The 14770-nt window shown below is 39.4% G+C and overlaps 1 protein-coding gene across 1 annotated transcript in view; it reads left to right on the forward strand.

The window, feature by feature from the left end:
• The window catches only part of CHN2 (chimerin 2), a 168158-nt gene that overhangs the window by 86476 nt on the left and 66912 nt on the right, over positions 1-14770 (forward strand). The window contains exons 4-5 of the mRNA XM_080610893.1: positions 9861-9892; positions 12952-13065. Coding sequence (XP_080467019.1) covers positions 9861-9892; positions 12952-13065 — 146 coding nt within the window. The remainder of the gene's footprint in view (positions 1-9860; positions 9893-12951; positions 13066-14770) is intronic.

Genomic DNA, 14770 nt, shown 5'->3' on the forward strand with positions numbered 1-14770 from the left:
GAAAGTTGTCAATGTTTTTTTTCGAGACACACTAAGGACTGACAGGAAAATATCTCTCCTAGAGTCCGTGAAGTCTCATCCTGCTGCAGTAGTAGAGTGGTGGAACACTCAGAGGAAGCCACATTATTCTCATTTTAATGGTCCATTGACTACTGAATGGAGGAGAAAGCTTCCAAATTATTCTGCAGACATGGTAGTGAATATTTCATTTAAGTATTTGCAGCTAAACAAAACTAGAAGAGGTTTTTCTGTTCCACTTGAATTTCATCAAGTTTGATATCTAATGTCCTAGGTTATGATGTGCAAATTAGACTAGTGTTCATGTTTGTCAGTGGAATCCGGTACGAACCAGTTGGTGCATTTATTGATCACTGTGAAATGGAAAAGTTAAAGCCATCTTTTTGGAAAACAAGATGGCAACTTCTGACTAATGAGCAGAAACTGTATGTAGGTGTCTTTATTGACTGATGAACTTCCTAATTATCCCTCTGGCTTTGTTTGAAGGCTTCTTTGGGAAGTCTCACCCTTCCTCTCCATTTTCCCTTCAAAGTGGATGATGTGTGTGTCTGTGTTTGCTATTCTCCTAATTTTTTATTTCCTTTTATCCTTGTTACATATCACTCTTTTCATCTAGTTCGTTTTATTTTGACATCATGTTGAATGTAAGTAGTTTTCAAGCCAAAATACATGAAAGCCTGTTTCATATCTCAGCCTAGATAAAGTTTATGAATACGCCTGTGTGTAGGTGAAAATGCTGTGTGCTTTTATAAATTTACATATCTGTTCCAACTTAGGACAGTATTCCTTGTGTCTGGTAAAATAATATGTAGAAGGGGATCTTACTATCTCTGCTCTGTGACTGATACTTTGTGAGGTGTCTGATGTCTTTTTTCAAGACGAGAAACAGAATATTGAGCAGTTGATGATTTTGTATTTTCTAATATGAATAAATATAGAAACTTTCCATACCTGTCTTGCTTCCTACACTTCTTGAACATGTATGTATATTAGCTACACACACACAGAATGATCAAATCATCCAATTACATGTCTTTTTACACTGACACGTTTTAAATGCCCTGAACAAATCAGTGTGTGTGTGTGTAATAGAGATGTTTTTGTGAGTAGTATGTCTTATAGTTATCAGAACATTCAGCTTTGTTGAAATGAAAGCATCTGCAAGTTACCATATTGTTCATCATTTGGGAAATAAATATTTTCCTGCTTAGTATTTTGCAGAGGAGTTAATAGGATCTCTTCAGATTCTGGAAGATATGGCACTACCGAAACTCTCTCACTCCTCTTCAGACTTTGCAGATATCCTGACTTAAGAGAAACATCTGTGGTTCCCAAGCACAGAGCAGAAGTATTCATAAAATCAATGACAGGAGATAAACTGAATTAATATTATTATTCTTCCTTGTATTTTTGCTTTCACCCTTCCCCTCTCCCCATGCGGAAATGTTCTCCTAGTGTAGTTAAGTGGTAGTGCGTCTCACCCATGATGCTGCACTGAGGTTTATCCAAGGTCCTCTCCTCATTTTCCACATACCCCATCCACTCTCAGTTCTGTTGGGTTGTTTCCTGATTTTTCTTCCATGCCTTCAGCTCATATTTGAGTTTATAACCAGTCTCCCAGCAGAATGGTTATAAACATTTGTTTGGCGCTTCACAAGCAGATTCAGTAGGGAACCTTGCTAAAGGGCTACATGTTTGCCTCAAATAGTAGCAGTGAGCTGGTTAGGAAGCATGACTTTTGAGGATGCTTTAAGGTAGGTGACATACCACCAATAATTTTGTGCAGATGCATTGTGGGCTGTTGTGGCATGTGTCATAGGGATGTTTTAGTGCTCTCACTGGTTGCAGAATTCCGAAGAGCATTTAAAGCATTGATGTGGCTTACTTCATTTATCCGCTGCTCCTGGGGATATTTTTCCTCCCATTTAAATGACTCAACACATCATCCTTGAAAAAAGGGAGAACAGTTTAAATGCTATATTCAAATTTTTCATCTTGCATTCAAGGCAACATTGATATTCCCTCTTACATTTAATGATGCCCTTACTATGTGAATGCAAGATGCATAATAAAATAGATGACTCCTGCTTTTGCTGTTGAAGTTGTTTGAACCTGACCCTGTCACCCTGGACTATTTAGCAGCAGCCTTCTTGATTAAGTTTATTTTAGCTCATGTTCAGGAGCACATTATTTTCTTTACTAGGTGAGAAGATACCTTGCTCAGTCTTACTCTTTTCTGCTAGTGCTGAATATATACAGAAATATATTCTGGTTTAGTAGCAATAGCAGATGTCCATGTGGGGGAGTTTTTTGTTACCCTCTGGAGTTTATAGTGTTTTGTCTGGTATATTGATTATTGGCTGCTGGACAGTTTGATCAGGGTCCTAGATAGGAAACAAACCTGAGTTAGAAATACCCAATAAAGGGTGTCTTAAAGCAGCAATTTTGCAAGTTTGGTACAAGCAAGTGAGCAGACCCAATTCTTTTTAAATTCTTTGGTTTTAAAAATGAAATGATAGAAAAAACCTTGACTGAGTTTCAGCCAGCCTGCAGGAAGTGCCACAGTAACAACCAGAGCTGCTAAGCTTTGTATGTTTCTTTGCAATGCGTTATGCTGTGAACAGGTCATTATGCATTTTACCTTCTCTGTGGGTTACAGCATGCTATCAGAGCAGAGAAGCTGTGCAGCTTTGAGCAGCAGTTAATAAAAGCATTCTTTGTGTTCTTCACTTTTGTCTTCCCTTTTGTATTCTTTCTTCCCGGTAGTGAACTCCACTCCTACCATCTACCCAGTGCTCTAGATTTTACTGCAGACTATTCTGTTAGAAGATATCAAACACAATTTGGTGCGTTGCTATGCCGACAGATTTAAACTGGGTTTTTTTATTTAGAGAAGCAGTGACCAGTTTATCACTTGAAGGTTCAGTTTTCTCCTCTAGAACAGTTCGGTCAATGCACTGCCTTCTCCCTGCAGCCTTCTCTCCTGAGTGCCTTAAGAGAGGTGGTTAGAGACATGGTATTATTATGGTTTTATATGTAATTTATACAACCTATTCAGTCTGCTTCCTATAAATCCTTATCTCCTGAGAGGAGTCCAGGGAGAGAATAGGCTGGTTTATGATATCTCAGGGCCAGAAGAAACTCAAGAGGTCATCATCACTGTGTCAGGAGATATTTGCCTAGCCTCTTCTAAAAGCCTTCCAAGATTGAAGATTTCATGACCATCTCTGCTTATTTATTTACTGTTAATTGTTTTTAACACTTTCTTAAGGTCTAAACTCTATCTTTTCTTTTTGCAGTTTAAGCCTATTACTTATTGCTGTGTCTAGAAAGCCTCTTGAAAGTGGGTTTTTTCCTACCTGTCTGCTACAGCCTCTCTCTTTCTTCTTTTTTTTTAGGCCAACCTCTTTTCATGTCTTTCACAGTTTCTAAATCCCTGCCATTTGCTCCAGTCTTTCTTGAGATGTGGTACCCAAATCCACACTCAGTATTCCAGCAGGGGACTTTCTGAGTGGATATTGCAAGGAGAAGATTGCTCTAAGTGTCTTGTTGACTGCACTCTTGTTTTTATACCCTGGTATGACATTCTGGTTTTGGCAGTTTTTGCAAGACAGCATCAGTGACTTATGTTCATTTTATGATCTGTAACAATGCCAGGATCCTTTTCTGTAGGAACTTGTCTATTCATTGTCTCTCTGGTATTCTGAATGATTTTGACATCTTGCTCCTAGCTACTTTCTTGAAGGCACCATAGTCCCATGGCTGAATGTGCATCCGTTGAGTGGCTGTAACACTGGCATCCCTGCGGCTCTGTGACTGCATGACTAAAGAAGATGCAGACTTCCAAAACTATTCATGTCACCTTTCTCTCTGGAGAGCCTTTGAAACACGGGCAGCACAGGTGGAATGTGTTCTGGGGGCTTGTGCATTGCCAGTTTCTTTCTGAGGAATGTCTTTGCTCCTCCCTCATCATGTAGCCAAGCTACATGAACATACTTGTGAAGTAAAGTTACATGTGCTGGATGGGCTTGCTGAATGAAGCCTGTCCCATCAGTCATGCTGAATGCCATTGACTGAAAATCATGGGGGAGAAGACTATCTTTTCATTCTGTATGTACATAGCGAGTGTCTATAATTGGCCTGTCCTTGGCCAGGGAGTACAGATGTTAGATTGCTGCTACTCATACTAACAAAATTAGCAGCAAGCATTATGATATAATACTTTCCACAAAACCAAGAGTTGCTCCTCTTTGAAAACATTGGTGCCAGACAGCCTCATAGGTAATGGTGAGAAAGTCATAAAAAGGCAGTAAAATAGGTAGATAAATATTTTCTTTCAGAAAGAATGTTCTCCCAATTTAAATTGCTAAAGAATTATTGATCATAGAATCATAGAATAGTTAGGGTTGGAAAGGACCTTAAGATCATCCAGTTCCAACCCCCCTGCCATGGGCAGGGACACCTCACACTAAACCATGCCACCCAAGGCCTCATCCAACCTGGCCTTGAACAACACCAAGGATGGAGCATTCACAACCTCCCTGGGCAACCCATTCCAGTGCCTCACCACCCTAACAGTAAAGAATTTCTTCCTTAGATCCAATCTAAACTTCCCCTGTTTAAGTTTTAACCCATTACCCCTTCTCCTGTCACTACAGTCCCTGATGGATAGTCCCTCCCCAGCATCCTTGTAGGCCCCCTTCAGATACTGGAAGGCTGCTATGAGGTCTCCACACAGCCTTCTCTTCTCCAGGCTGAACAGCCCCAACTTACTCAGCCTATCTTCATACAAGAGGTGCTCCACTCCCCATTTCATTGATGTGAAATAATGTGTCCTATGTGGAGGGAAAGTTAGACATACAAAATTCGGAGGCAAAAAAATTACAGAAGTAATGAAATGCAACATAGTTTTTTTACTTTGTTACATTTAATGGAGTCTTGCAATCTTCCTTAATCCTTTTTGGTTGTTGATTGTAAACGCTAAAGTTTACAGTTGGCTTATGACAATTCTGCCAGAAGCTGAATGATTCAGACAATAAACTTCTATATAGTGTGTTTTTACTGGGCTTGTCTTGAAAGTTTCTGTTCCAACTCTTCTATTTCTGTTTATTTCAAAGTGAGCTAAAAAACGAATTTATTTCTAGTCAACTAGAATTACTGAAAAATAATTAGGATTGTTCAAAACAGAAAATACATCAGATGAAACTTCCTTTGGGAAAATGCCTCACTGCCTGCCCTAAGTGAACACACTGACATTATTAACTCTTGGATCTTGTTTCTCTGCAATTTCTGTGTACTGCGGAGAACAGAGAGCCAGGTGCAGCTACCCTCCTTATTGTTTCCCTTCCCCTTTAATATACCATTCATGGATGTGTGAAGGCAGTGGTCGAAATAGGTAGCTATACAATGTTAAGCTCTGCTGGCCCTTCTGAATTACAGACAGATTGCTGTCCTAGAGGGATTTCTAAATTTTCATTCCAACATTTCTAGGTTTCAGCTTTGGCCGCTGCATAAGGAAATATGTCCAGTTCAATGAAGCTGAAGAGACATTAAATTTTCTGAAATTAGGGTTATCTTATTTCTGTGGCGGTACTTAGGCAGAAAGAATTCTTCAGGGTATCTTCAAATCTTCATTGCACTGTGGCTTGGATGTCAATGCTTGTGATGAAAATCTATCACATTAAGGGATGCTCACCTCCTGCCTGCATGATTCCCAGTAGTTTTGTGATGAGTTATCTTGCAGAGTGGTGTAGGATTTTAATATAATAATCTCTACATTAGCAGGAGTATGTCATGCCAGGGCTAAACCATCCTGGCCAGAAGAGGAGCCACAAATCCCATGGCATTAAAATTCAGTAACCTTCAAAATTATGTAAACATAATATATTGAGTTAGCTTGGATAACTAGTGTATGTTTTGAAGAAGACTTATTTCCTTCTCAGTGTTGACTTCAAACCCCAGTTCAACTAACTCTGCACCCTGAAAAAGATGTTGTAGCATTGTAAAAAAACTTGTAAAACTAGACTAAGTGTACAAGTGAAGGGTTTTTTTGGGGGTGGGGAGAGGCAATCAGGTTTGGCAGGCTGAGAGTCAAGGCTGGAATATGCGGAGTCTCTCAAACACAAGTTTCCAAAAGCTTTTGGAGAGTGCCAGGAGAGCTGTGCTGAGTTTTATTCTCTTTGAGCATGCTTAAAGATTAGATGTCATTGAATCATTGGCTTTGAAAAATACTGGATTAGTAGTGATTTAGGCTACTTCACCATACATCTTATTTCCTAATCAACTTCACTTTAGTTTTCAACAGTTTTGGCATTCATTGCTATTCACAATTTATACAACTATGAATTTCAGTAGTAATTTTCAGGGTTTTCCCCATGGTTTCTGGGACAACGGTTAGAAATGCCTGCTCTGCAACATTTTTGGTCTGAGATTTGCAATAAGACCTTTTTCTAAGCCAGGAAATTACCATCTCACATTTGAATTGAAAGCTGCCACTTACTTTTAGTGGAGAGAGAGAACCCATTTAATTTATCCTCTGCATGGGAGTAGTAAAACCAAGCTGTGGAGCTCTTTAAGACAAAATATATTTTCACTATTATTTGCTTATTGTGATTTTCCTCAGTTTTGTACTTTGTTTCTGTCTATTATCTTAAGAGTCCTAAGTGGTTTAAACCCTCTGATCTCTTCCATTGCTCATTGTCTCTAGGGAGATGGGCCAGAGTGATGGATAAAACCAGCTGGTGACCTGGGAACAGTGGCCCGTGTTTCAACACAGAAATTGTGAAAGCTATACAGAAAGTGACCAAAGTGTTCTTTATAGCCAAGATCTATGAAAAAAAACTAAGTGTATGTGTCCTCAGAATAAAGCTGGTTATTCTGGTCTCCTGCCACTGGGAAACAGTCACTTTTCTACCTGTGGATTTTCTGTTCTTTCCACCACTAAGAATTCTCTTAGATCTGCCTGACTTTGTGTGTGCAAGCCTATTTATAGCAGGAGAGGGAAAGCTAATCCCAACGGAATTGCAGTCACTTTTGCCTTCTGGGATATATAGAATTTCCCTTTAAGTTTATACAGAGTCTGCTCCTTTGATACTTTTAAGCCCCTGCTCCATCAATAGTGCAGGCTTTTGGTTTATTTCCAAGTTTAGTCCAACATTCTGATTTTGATCTAGAGATCCTGATGTTATTTTGATCTTTTATCTTGCTTTAACTTTGTTTCCTTGTGTTTCTTCCTATTGGTGAAGCTGGTTAGGACTGAAATGATTATTTCAGGTTAAAGGTTGCAGTGAGCACAAGAAAGGATTTTTCGATTCTGGGGCAGCTAGATTGGTTGGCAAATCTGGAGCTTCATTTTGGGAAATACTACAGTATCTTTCTTGCATAAAGCCAAGAGCTGAAGTTGTGGCTATTTTAGACACATGGATGCTGAACGATGTTGGAATGAAGGTTTCTGTTTTATGGAAGAAGAGGAAGAATATGGGATTTGATGGACTTTGTGTGGATTCTCAGAAGAGCAAATCTTTTAGCTCATGATCAGCAGGAAAAAATGGAAATCACAGTGTCCAGGGCAATCCAGTCAGTTGCTAGTTTAATGATAAAAATTTCACAGATAAATTTCTGGGTTTGTATAAATGGTGTTGTGAGAAGGATACAAAATGTGCCTCCATTTACACAGGGAGTTATTTCCAGATTGATTTTATAGTTACATGTATACAATAGTGGAGAAACTTGTGCTTGCAGGTAATTTCGAGGGTGAGTGCCAGTACTGTTAATTCTTTCTGAAGGAGATCAAAAGTGTTGGGATTTATTTTCTGTGTACATACAATCAAGAAAAATCTATATTTTTAAGTAGAAGCAGATTCTGAATGCTAGGTGGAAGTCATCCTTTATCTTCTGTGATGTAAAGGTTTTATTTGGCTTTCTGTGGGAATGAAAGTTTATCTGTTTATTCCTTGTCACCAGTTTCAATGCACTGAGTGGCCTTTGTGGTGGTCTTACTTAACCCAGCATCTGATACCCATTTTTTTAATTAAGTTGCCAGCTAAATATATGCTTGAGGGGTCATTAAGTTCTATAAGGAGGACAGGAATATGACCTGCCATATATGCACATAGAAACACAGCACTTGCACTTGGCAATTCCTCTGATTTTTGCTCTCTTCACTTCTTTGTTTGCTTTTTCCTCTTATTCCTGCCCCTCAGAGCTCAGAAATGTTTGTATCAAGGTATTATTCCTAGGCAGGAGTTTCAAGGGTGTGACACTGCTATTGTTAGTTGCCGTGCTAGAAAAGAAATGCCGAGCTGGGAAAGAAGTGCAGTCAAGACGTTATTGAACTCCCATGAGCCTTCCATTGAAGATTCTCATTATCTTGTGCAGACTTCGTTCATCTTACTCTGTGTTGTAGCCCTAGTGACTGCAGGGTAGAAAGTCAGCTGCTCCAGTTTAGCGTGTGGCATGTAGATTATTGAATCAAAAATATGACTTCTGTGCATTTGCCATGAAGAAATACAGAAACCTTCATCAATCTGAAGTTTTTATGTGTTAAATACTGTGATATAATCAAAACAAGAACAAGAATGCTTGTTTCCGGTCAGATAAAATGGTGAAAATTCATTGGTTTTACACTAAAGGATGAAAGTCTTAAAACTACACATTTTCTACATCCATGTCAGTATGTATGAAGTAGTAATTCCATTGGTATGAACAGCTTTACTCAGGTATGCACTCACTCAGGTGACTTTTTTTAATAATCGGGAGACTTTATGTATATCTTGCATTAGTTCTCTCATGCTCACGCATGAAACGCCGGCCAAAGATGCCACTACTGACAAGCACCATAGCTGGACAGAGAGCAAGCATCTCTTCATAAAGACACTTTAAAGAGTGGATTTATTAATGAATACACCTGAAGACCACCTGAAAACTCATTGTGGGTAAGGTGATGCTACTGACAAGCGCCATAGCTGGGCAGACAGACAGCATCTTTTTATAAACACACTTAAATGAGTTGGATGTATCTATGGATACGTCTGAAAACCACCTGAAAACACATTTGTGGTGACCAGATGTGTAACAGCAGCCTGAGCCCCGATAGTGGAGAGGAAACGCGTGCCAGCCCCAGCGCAAAGGCCTGGGGCGCCCCCTGCCGGGCAGGCCTGCCTGATGGAGAGGAAGGCTGAGAAAGTCCCTCACTTCTTGAGAACTTGTCTTAAAAGTGGGGTCTTAGAACCGTCTCCAGGTGCCAGAAGCAGCCAGAGTTCCTCGGCAACAACGGGACGTTCATGAATCTTGGTTCAAAGCTCTTAAAAATAGTCGGGTGTCCTTCCAGCAGCCGGAAGCATACTTTGGATCTGCCCTGCAAGTTCTTGATACTTCAAGGAATTTAAGATGAGGTCTAAATCCAGAAACCTTGGTTTTTTCCCAGGAATACTAAACTTTTTATCCTCAGGCAGTTAACTTATATAGGCAAAAAAGGTTTTTTAAGAGGCTAAAGGCTGTATAGCAAAAACACTCTTGCTTTAGAAAGACTAGATTGGCAAAAATGCAGTAAACTATTCTTTATCTATTTGATCAGGTTTTATACAGTTATGTGTAGTTCTACTTTTCCACCATTGATACATGTTATTCTTCCCAGAAATCCATCAATAAAACTACCTCTTGTGTTTTCATTTTTCTGTTCTACTATGTAGTCATGTTCCAGTCAGAGTTTTGAATCCGCAGAATTTTGTCACTTAGATGGGTGCAGTAGTTCTCATTAGTAACCAAACACAATTGATTTTTATGTAGTTTATTTAAAATCAAGTATGTTTTTTAATATTTTTTTCCTTTGTTTCAAAATTTAGGTGGAGAACAGACCGAAGTATTATGGAAGAGAGTAAGTATTTTCCTCTTTGAAGTGTGTTGGGTGTGTCCAAAAGTACTTGTTTCTTGAACTACAAAAAAAAAAAGAAAAATAAAGGACACAATGAAGGTATAATAAAATATTTTATTTCACCTTTCACATCAACTAGGAGTGAAGTATGCCAAAGCCATAATCTAGCTATGTTACAGTCCAGTACTGCTGCTCACAATCCTTGGGCTGTGCTGCTCTGTGAGCTTCCACGTTTATTTTTCTTTTCTCAGGGCAGTTTGGTAGAAAAGCAATGTCTGCAATATTTCTTCCTTTTATTTTGGTTGTTGCTTAAGCCTCCTAGTCATCCTACAGTGGCCCAGGGAGGAGAAAAGCATCACGCTTCTCTGCTTACCATTTTGTGTGTCTTCCTATACATTCACCACCCTACAAGGCTGTGGAAATATGCATATGTGCTACTGCATGTATAAATGCTCTCCTCCCTGCTAAAGTTATGAGGTCAAAAATATCCAAAGAAGAGGTGTATTTTTGTTGTGAGGAAAATAACGGACCTTTGTGCTTAGTAGTCTTCTTGCCAGTAAAATAGCTTGAAAGGGGCTGGACCCTGCATTGGCATAAAAATTCAGGCAGGTGAAGTTAAAGGGCACAGCAACTGCAGGAGCCACCCAGATCTGGCATTTGGCCTTTACTAGAGTAATCTGCTGAGGCCCCAGCCCTTATCACTAGCTAAATTACTTAGATCACATATTCTATGTTTTCTTCCATCCCAGACACTTCATCTGTGTTTAATGATCCTTTTCTACCATCAAAAACCTCAAGAGCCAGTAGCTTTGCCCAGAATTACTGAAGTTTCATTTTTAAGTATTATCTTTGACAGCAAGGATTTCAGATAATAGCCACTAGAGTACCACAGAGCTGAAGACAGTACCTAGCTGAGTAACCTGTCACACTTCCTGAAACAGAACGTGTAAAACCATTACCAAAGTCTCTTATCCAGGAACCTGCCTGGCTGTTAACATACTTGGGGTTTGTGGAGCAGCAGGGCTGGCAGGAACTGTAAGAAGTCACCTCAGTGAACTTGCCTAGGCAAGATCACATTAGTTATTATTGTTCAGAAAGGTTTCAGAACCACAGAGACAGTCCTCTAAAAGCAATTGACTTGGTGATCAGTACTGCTTGGAAAGAGAATCAGGGATTTCTAGGGAAAGAAATTGAAAATCCCATAATTATATTACTATATGGATCTATGATGTGGCTGCATTTTAAATAGTGCATGCAGCTCTGGTCCCTCTCTATTCCTTCCTCCTCCCTCCTTTTTAGAAAGGTTATAGAAGAAATAAAAGGTACAGCGAAGTGCAACAGTGGAGCAAAGGTATGCAGCTCTTACCATAGGAGGAAAACGAACAGGTCTTCCTCAGTGGGTGTCCAATAGAAGGACATGCACAGTGTTCATTGCAACTGGGTGCTGTGAAGGCTAAAAGCATAAAGATACCAAATGGTTTAAAAGTGAGATTCATGAAGGGTAAGGTCACAGCTGATCATACACAACTTCTGGCTAAACCAGTGATGGATGGACAGGGATGTGAAGTGAAAGAAATATGTCACTGCTCCATGTAATCTTTGCATAAGCATTTCTTGTTGACTGCTGTCAGAGGCAGGCATCTGAATTCAGGGGACCTTGAACCATGTACAATCTGGTTTTATGTCCTTATATAAATGTACCAAACATATCCATGAGAAATCTTGGATTACCCAGTGCTTATCCAACCATGGTTAAACAAATTTCACAGTTGCCCCATGTATCCTGTCCCAGTGATTTCTTAAAGTGATCACCAGGAGAGCTTTTTCCCTAATATCTAACCTAAAACCTGCTATATTTTACATTGAGCTTCTGATGGCAAATAGCTGAATGCTCATTGTTTTTAACTAAAGTTACAGATTGTCGTGAGTTTACTGGTAAAGACATGCTTAAATTATGTCATCTAGGGGATGCTCATTTCAATTTGGATGTGGCAGTAAATGAGGATGTCCCCACCAACATAGACAGAAAGTATGAATTAATTTACATCATTTTGACTAGAAGGTCACTCTGGAAAGATCACCTAAACCTAATACTTCCAACATGTAGAAATTGAAAAGACATTGTAAAGAGAACAGAACAATCGCATTTGCATTCAGCATGTTTTTCTTCTCTTTCACTGCGGAGCCAGAGGCAGTGTTAGAAATGTGCCACTTCATATGTTTTGTCAGAAAAGAGAAAATGCTGAAGGCCAGTACGTTTTAGTTCTATTTTTTCAGACAGCAGCAAAAATAGAAACTTTCAGAACCTCTGAGGAGACCCTTGGAGAATTATCAGCTAACAAAATGTGCATAGGAGTTAAGACTTAAACTGCTGTAAAGACTGCATTCTTACTTATGGAAAGATCACCACTAAATATTGATTATTGTAAGGTTAATTGTGTATCCTAGGGCCTCTTTTCTTTCTTAAAATAGCAATGACAGAAGAATCAGAGAAGTATTGCTTTTTTCCAGCACTGAACGCGGAACTCACTGAAATGAAGAAACCAGTATTTTTCTTAAGGCTACTCTGATTCTTCTACTTTAATATATGCAGAATAGAATTTGGAATAATCGCCATTTTTTGTCTCAGTTTCCCTTATAAATTTGAAGAAGCAATGTTAATATAAAAATAAAGCACACTGATAGTAAGAATCACCTCTCATTTTAAGTACCCTCCATTTAAAAATATAATGCCTTTGTGCCCAGTTTTCAGTTTTGTTGTAAGGCCTGTAGAAAGGAAACACGGAAGAGGGGCATAGACTGCTAGAGGAGAAAAGCTGTGAAAAGATGAGGCATTTACAGGACATAATCTTTGGGTGCAGTTGAGTGCTTGCTCACTGAAACTGCATACGTAGAGTAATTCTTGTTTTGTCTCAATGTTGCTGCCAATGCTGGATGGCTGTCCTGCCACTTTTAGACCATGATGCTCCACAGTGCAGAAGTTTTGAAATGGTTTCTTGGGGTGGAGGAGGAGGTGTTTCTGGTTGGTTTGTTCTGTAAATCACTGAGATATCTTCCCTTAGGTTTCACGGGATCATTTCTCGGGAGCAAGCAGATGAAATACTTGCTGGTGTAGAAGGAGCATATATACTTAGAGAAAGCCAGCGGCAACCTGGCTGCTATACTCTTGCTCTCAGGTAAATAACGTTTTAATGAAGGCTTATAATTCAAATGTAAATCTGTTTAATGGAGGGGATTATACCAGTCCCTTTTGAGCAAAGTCTACGTCCAGCCTTACTTAATACACTTCATGGTGTCAGAAGGATTTTACACCCTTTTGGCAGCAGTTTGACCATCACAGTATTGCAGCAATTCAGTCGCTCCATCAGCGCTTGGCTAGGAAGTCCCTTTTCAGAAGCAGACTGTGCTCATTTTCAAAATCTTTGCTACCTAGAGGTGAGAGTGTTGTTAAGATGGAGCTTCTCCTTTAAAATTGTGTAAGAGATGAGTAAGAACAGAACAGGAGAATGTGCCAGCAGAGGACACAGCCAAGCTGTCCTCTGAGTTCAGTGATGTGTTGAACACAAAAAAATTCCTGAACAAACTTGGAAAATCATGAAGTCCCGTGGCTGAGCAGCTGTCATAGGCACCATGCTGCACTTGAGTTTTCTTCCCTGTCTGGAATTCAAGCTTGCTGTATATAATACAGTGTAAAGAATGGGAAGCTGCTGTTCAAAGAAATAAGAGACTGCTATTTAACTGAATGAAAAATTCAGTGGGAGCCCAAGCTACAGCCTCACTGCCCCACACAGGTGCCCTTCCTCGAAGATACAGCCACTCTTGGCTTTAGATTTGCCATTCAAAACCTGCCCATGCAACAGTCTTAAAGCTACTGTGGGTTAGTGGCAGGAGGACAAGATATTGTCTTGGGCTTTGACAAAACAATATCCCTGGCAATAGTTTGCAGTTTTTGTAGCATGATTACTTCTGTAAGATATGCACAAAATAAAAGTCTGTGTATTTTATCCTTCTGCTGGAAAGCCAGAAGGAAAAATCCTTTAAGGAGTTACTCCAAGTAGCTGTGATACAATGCTGAAACCATCCTCAGGATTTGTATTGATGTGCAGATGGTAGAGCTGGAAAAGCTGGTGAGTCATGCCAACTAAAAAGTGGTGTAAATTAAAAGCAACTTTTGTCAGCTGAAAAAGAACAAACACATTTTTTTAGAGTCTTAGTGAGAAATTTCAAAATAAAGAACTACTAAAGGATGGGGATTATGGCAAAGTGCCTGTTGTTTTGACACAACAGCATGATTTCTAAATCTTTTTTGTAGAATCAAAAACTGAATTTGATTATAAATTGGGAATTCATATGAAAACTGTGGGGAAAAAAATAAGAGGCTTAAACAGTTTTATTTGAATGAGTAACAAAGTATACAGAGACAGGCATATTTGATGCACTATAAGGACTGTTTAACACAATGTTGTATCTTTGAATCCATTAATCAAGAATGAGATTCCAACCTTGGTGTTATAAACTGAATGTGCTACTACAGCACTTTGCTTTTTAAAACACTTTAGAAAAAGCCCATAGATTACACCTGCCACGAATAGGGCCACAGTTATCCCACAGTACTTTGGGTGTTTATTTGGGCCCCTGAATTAGGAGCTCAGTCTCTCTGACTTCCTGCCGGAGAGTGACTTGACCCTTAGTATTTGAATGACTTGCTAGAGATTCTCATCTCTCTTCAATTGACTGTAAATGCACCCATGGTGGTTAAGCATCCACTTTCTGCACCTGAAAAATGTTTCTGGATGGAAGAGCCCTTAACACGGTTATACATCCAGGTATGATGTCTTGTCAATGCAAACATACCTTTCCAGTCACTGTAGTAGTACAAGG

This window comes from Psittacula echo (genome assembly GCF_963264785.1).
Source record: "Psittacula echo genome assembly, chromosome: 2".
In the NCBI taxonomy this organism is placed as follows: Eukaryota; Metazoa; Chordata; class Aves; order Psittaciformes; family Psittacidae; genus Psittacula; species Psittacula echo.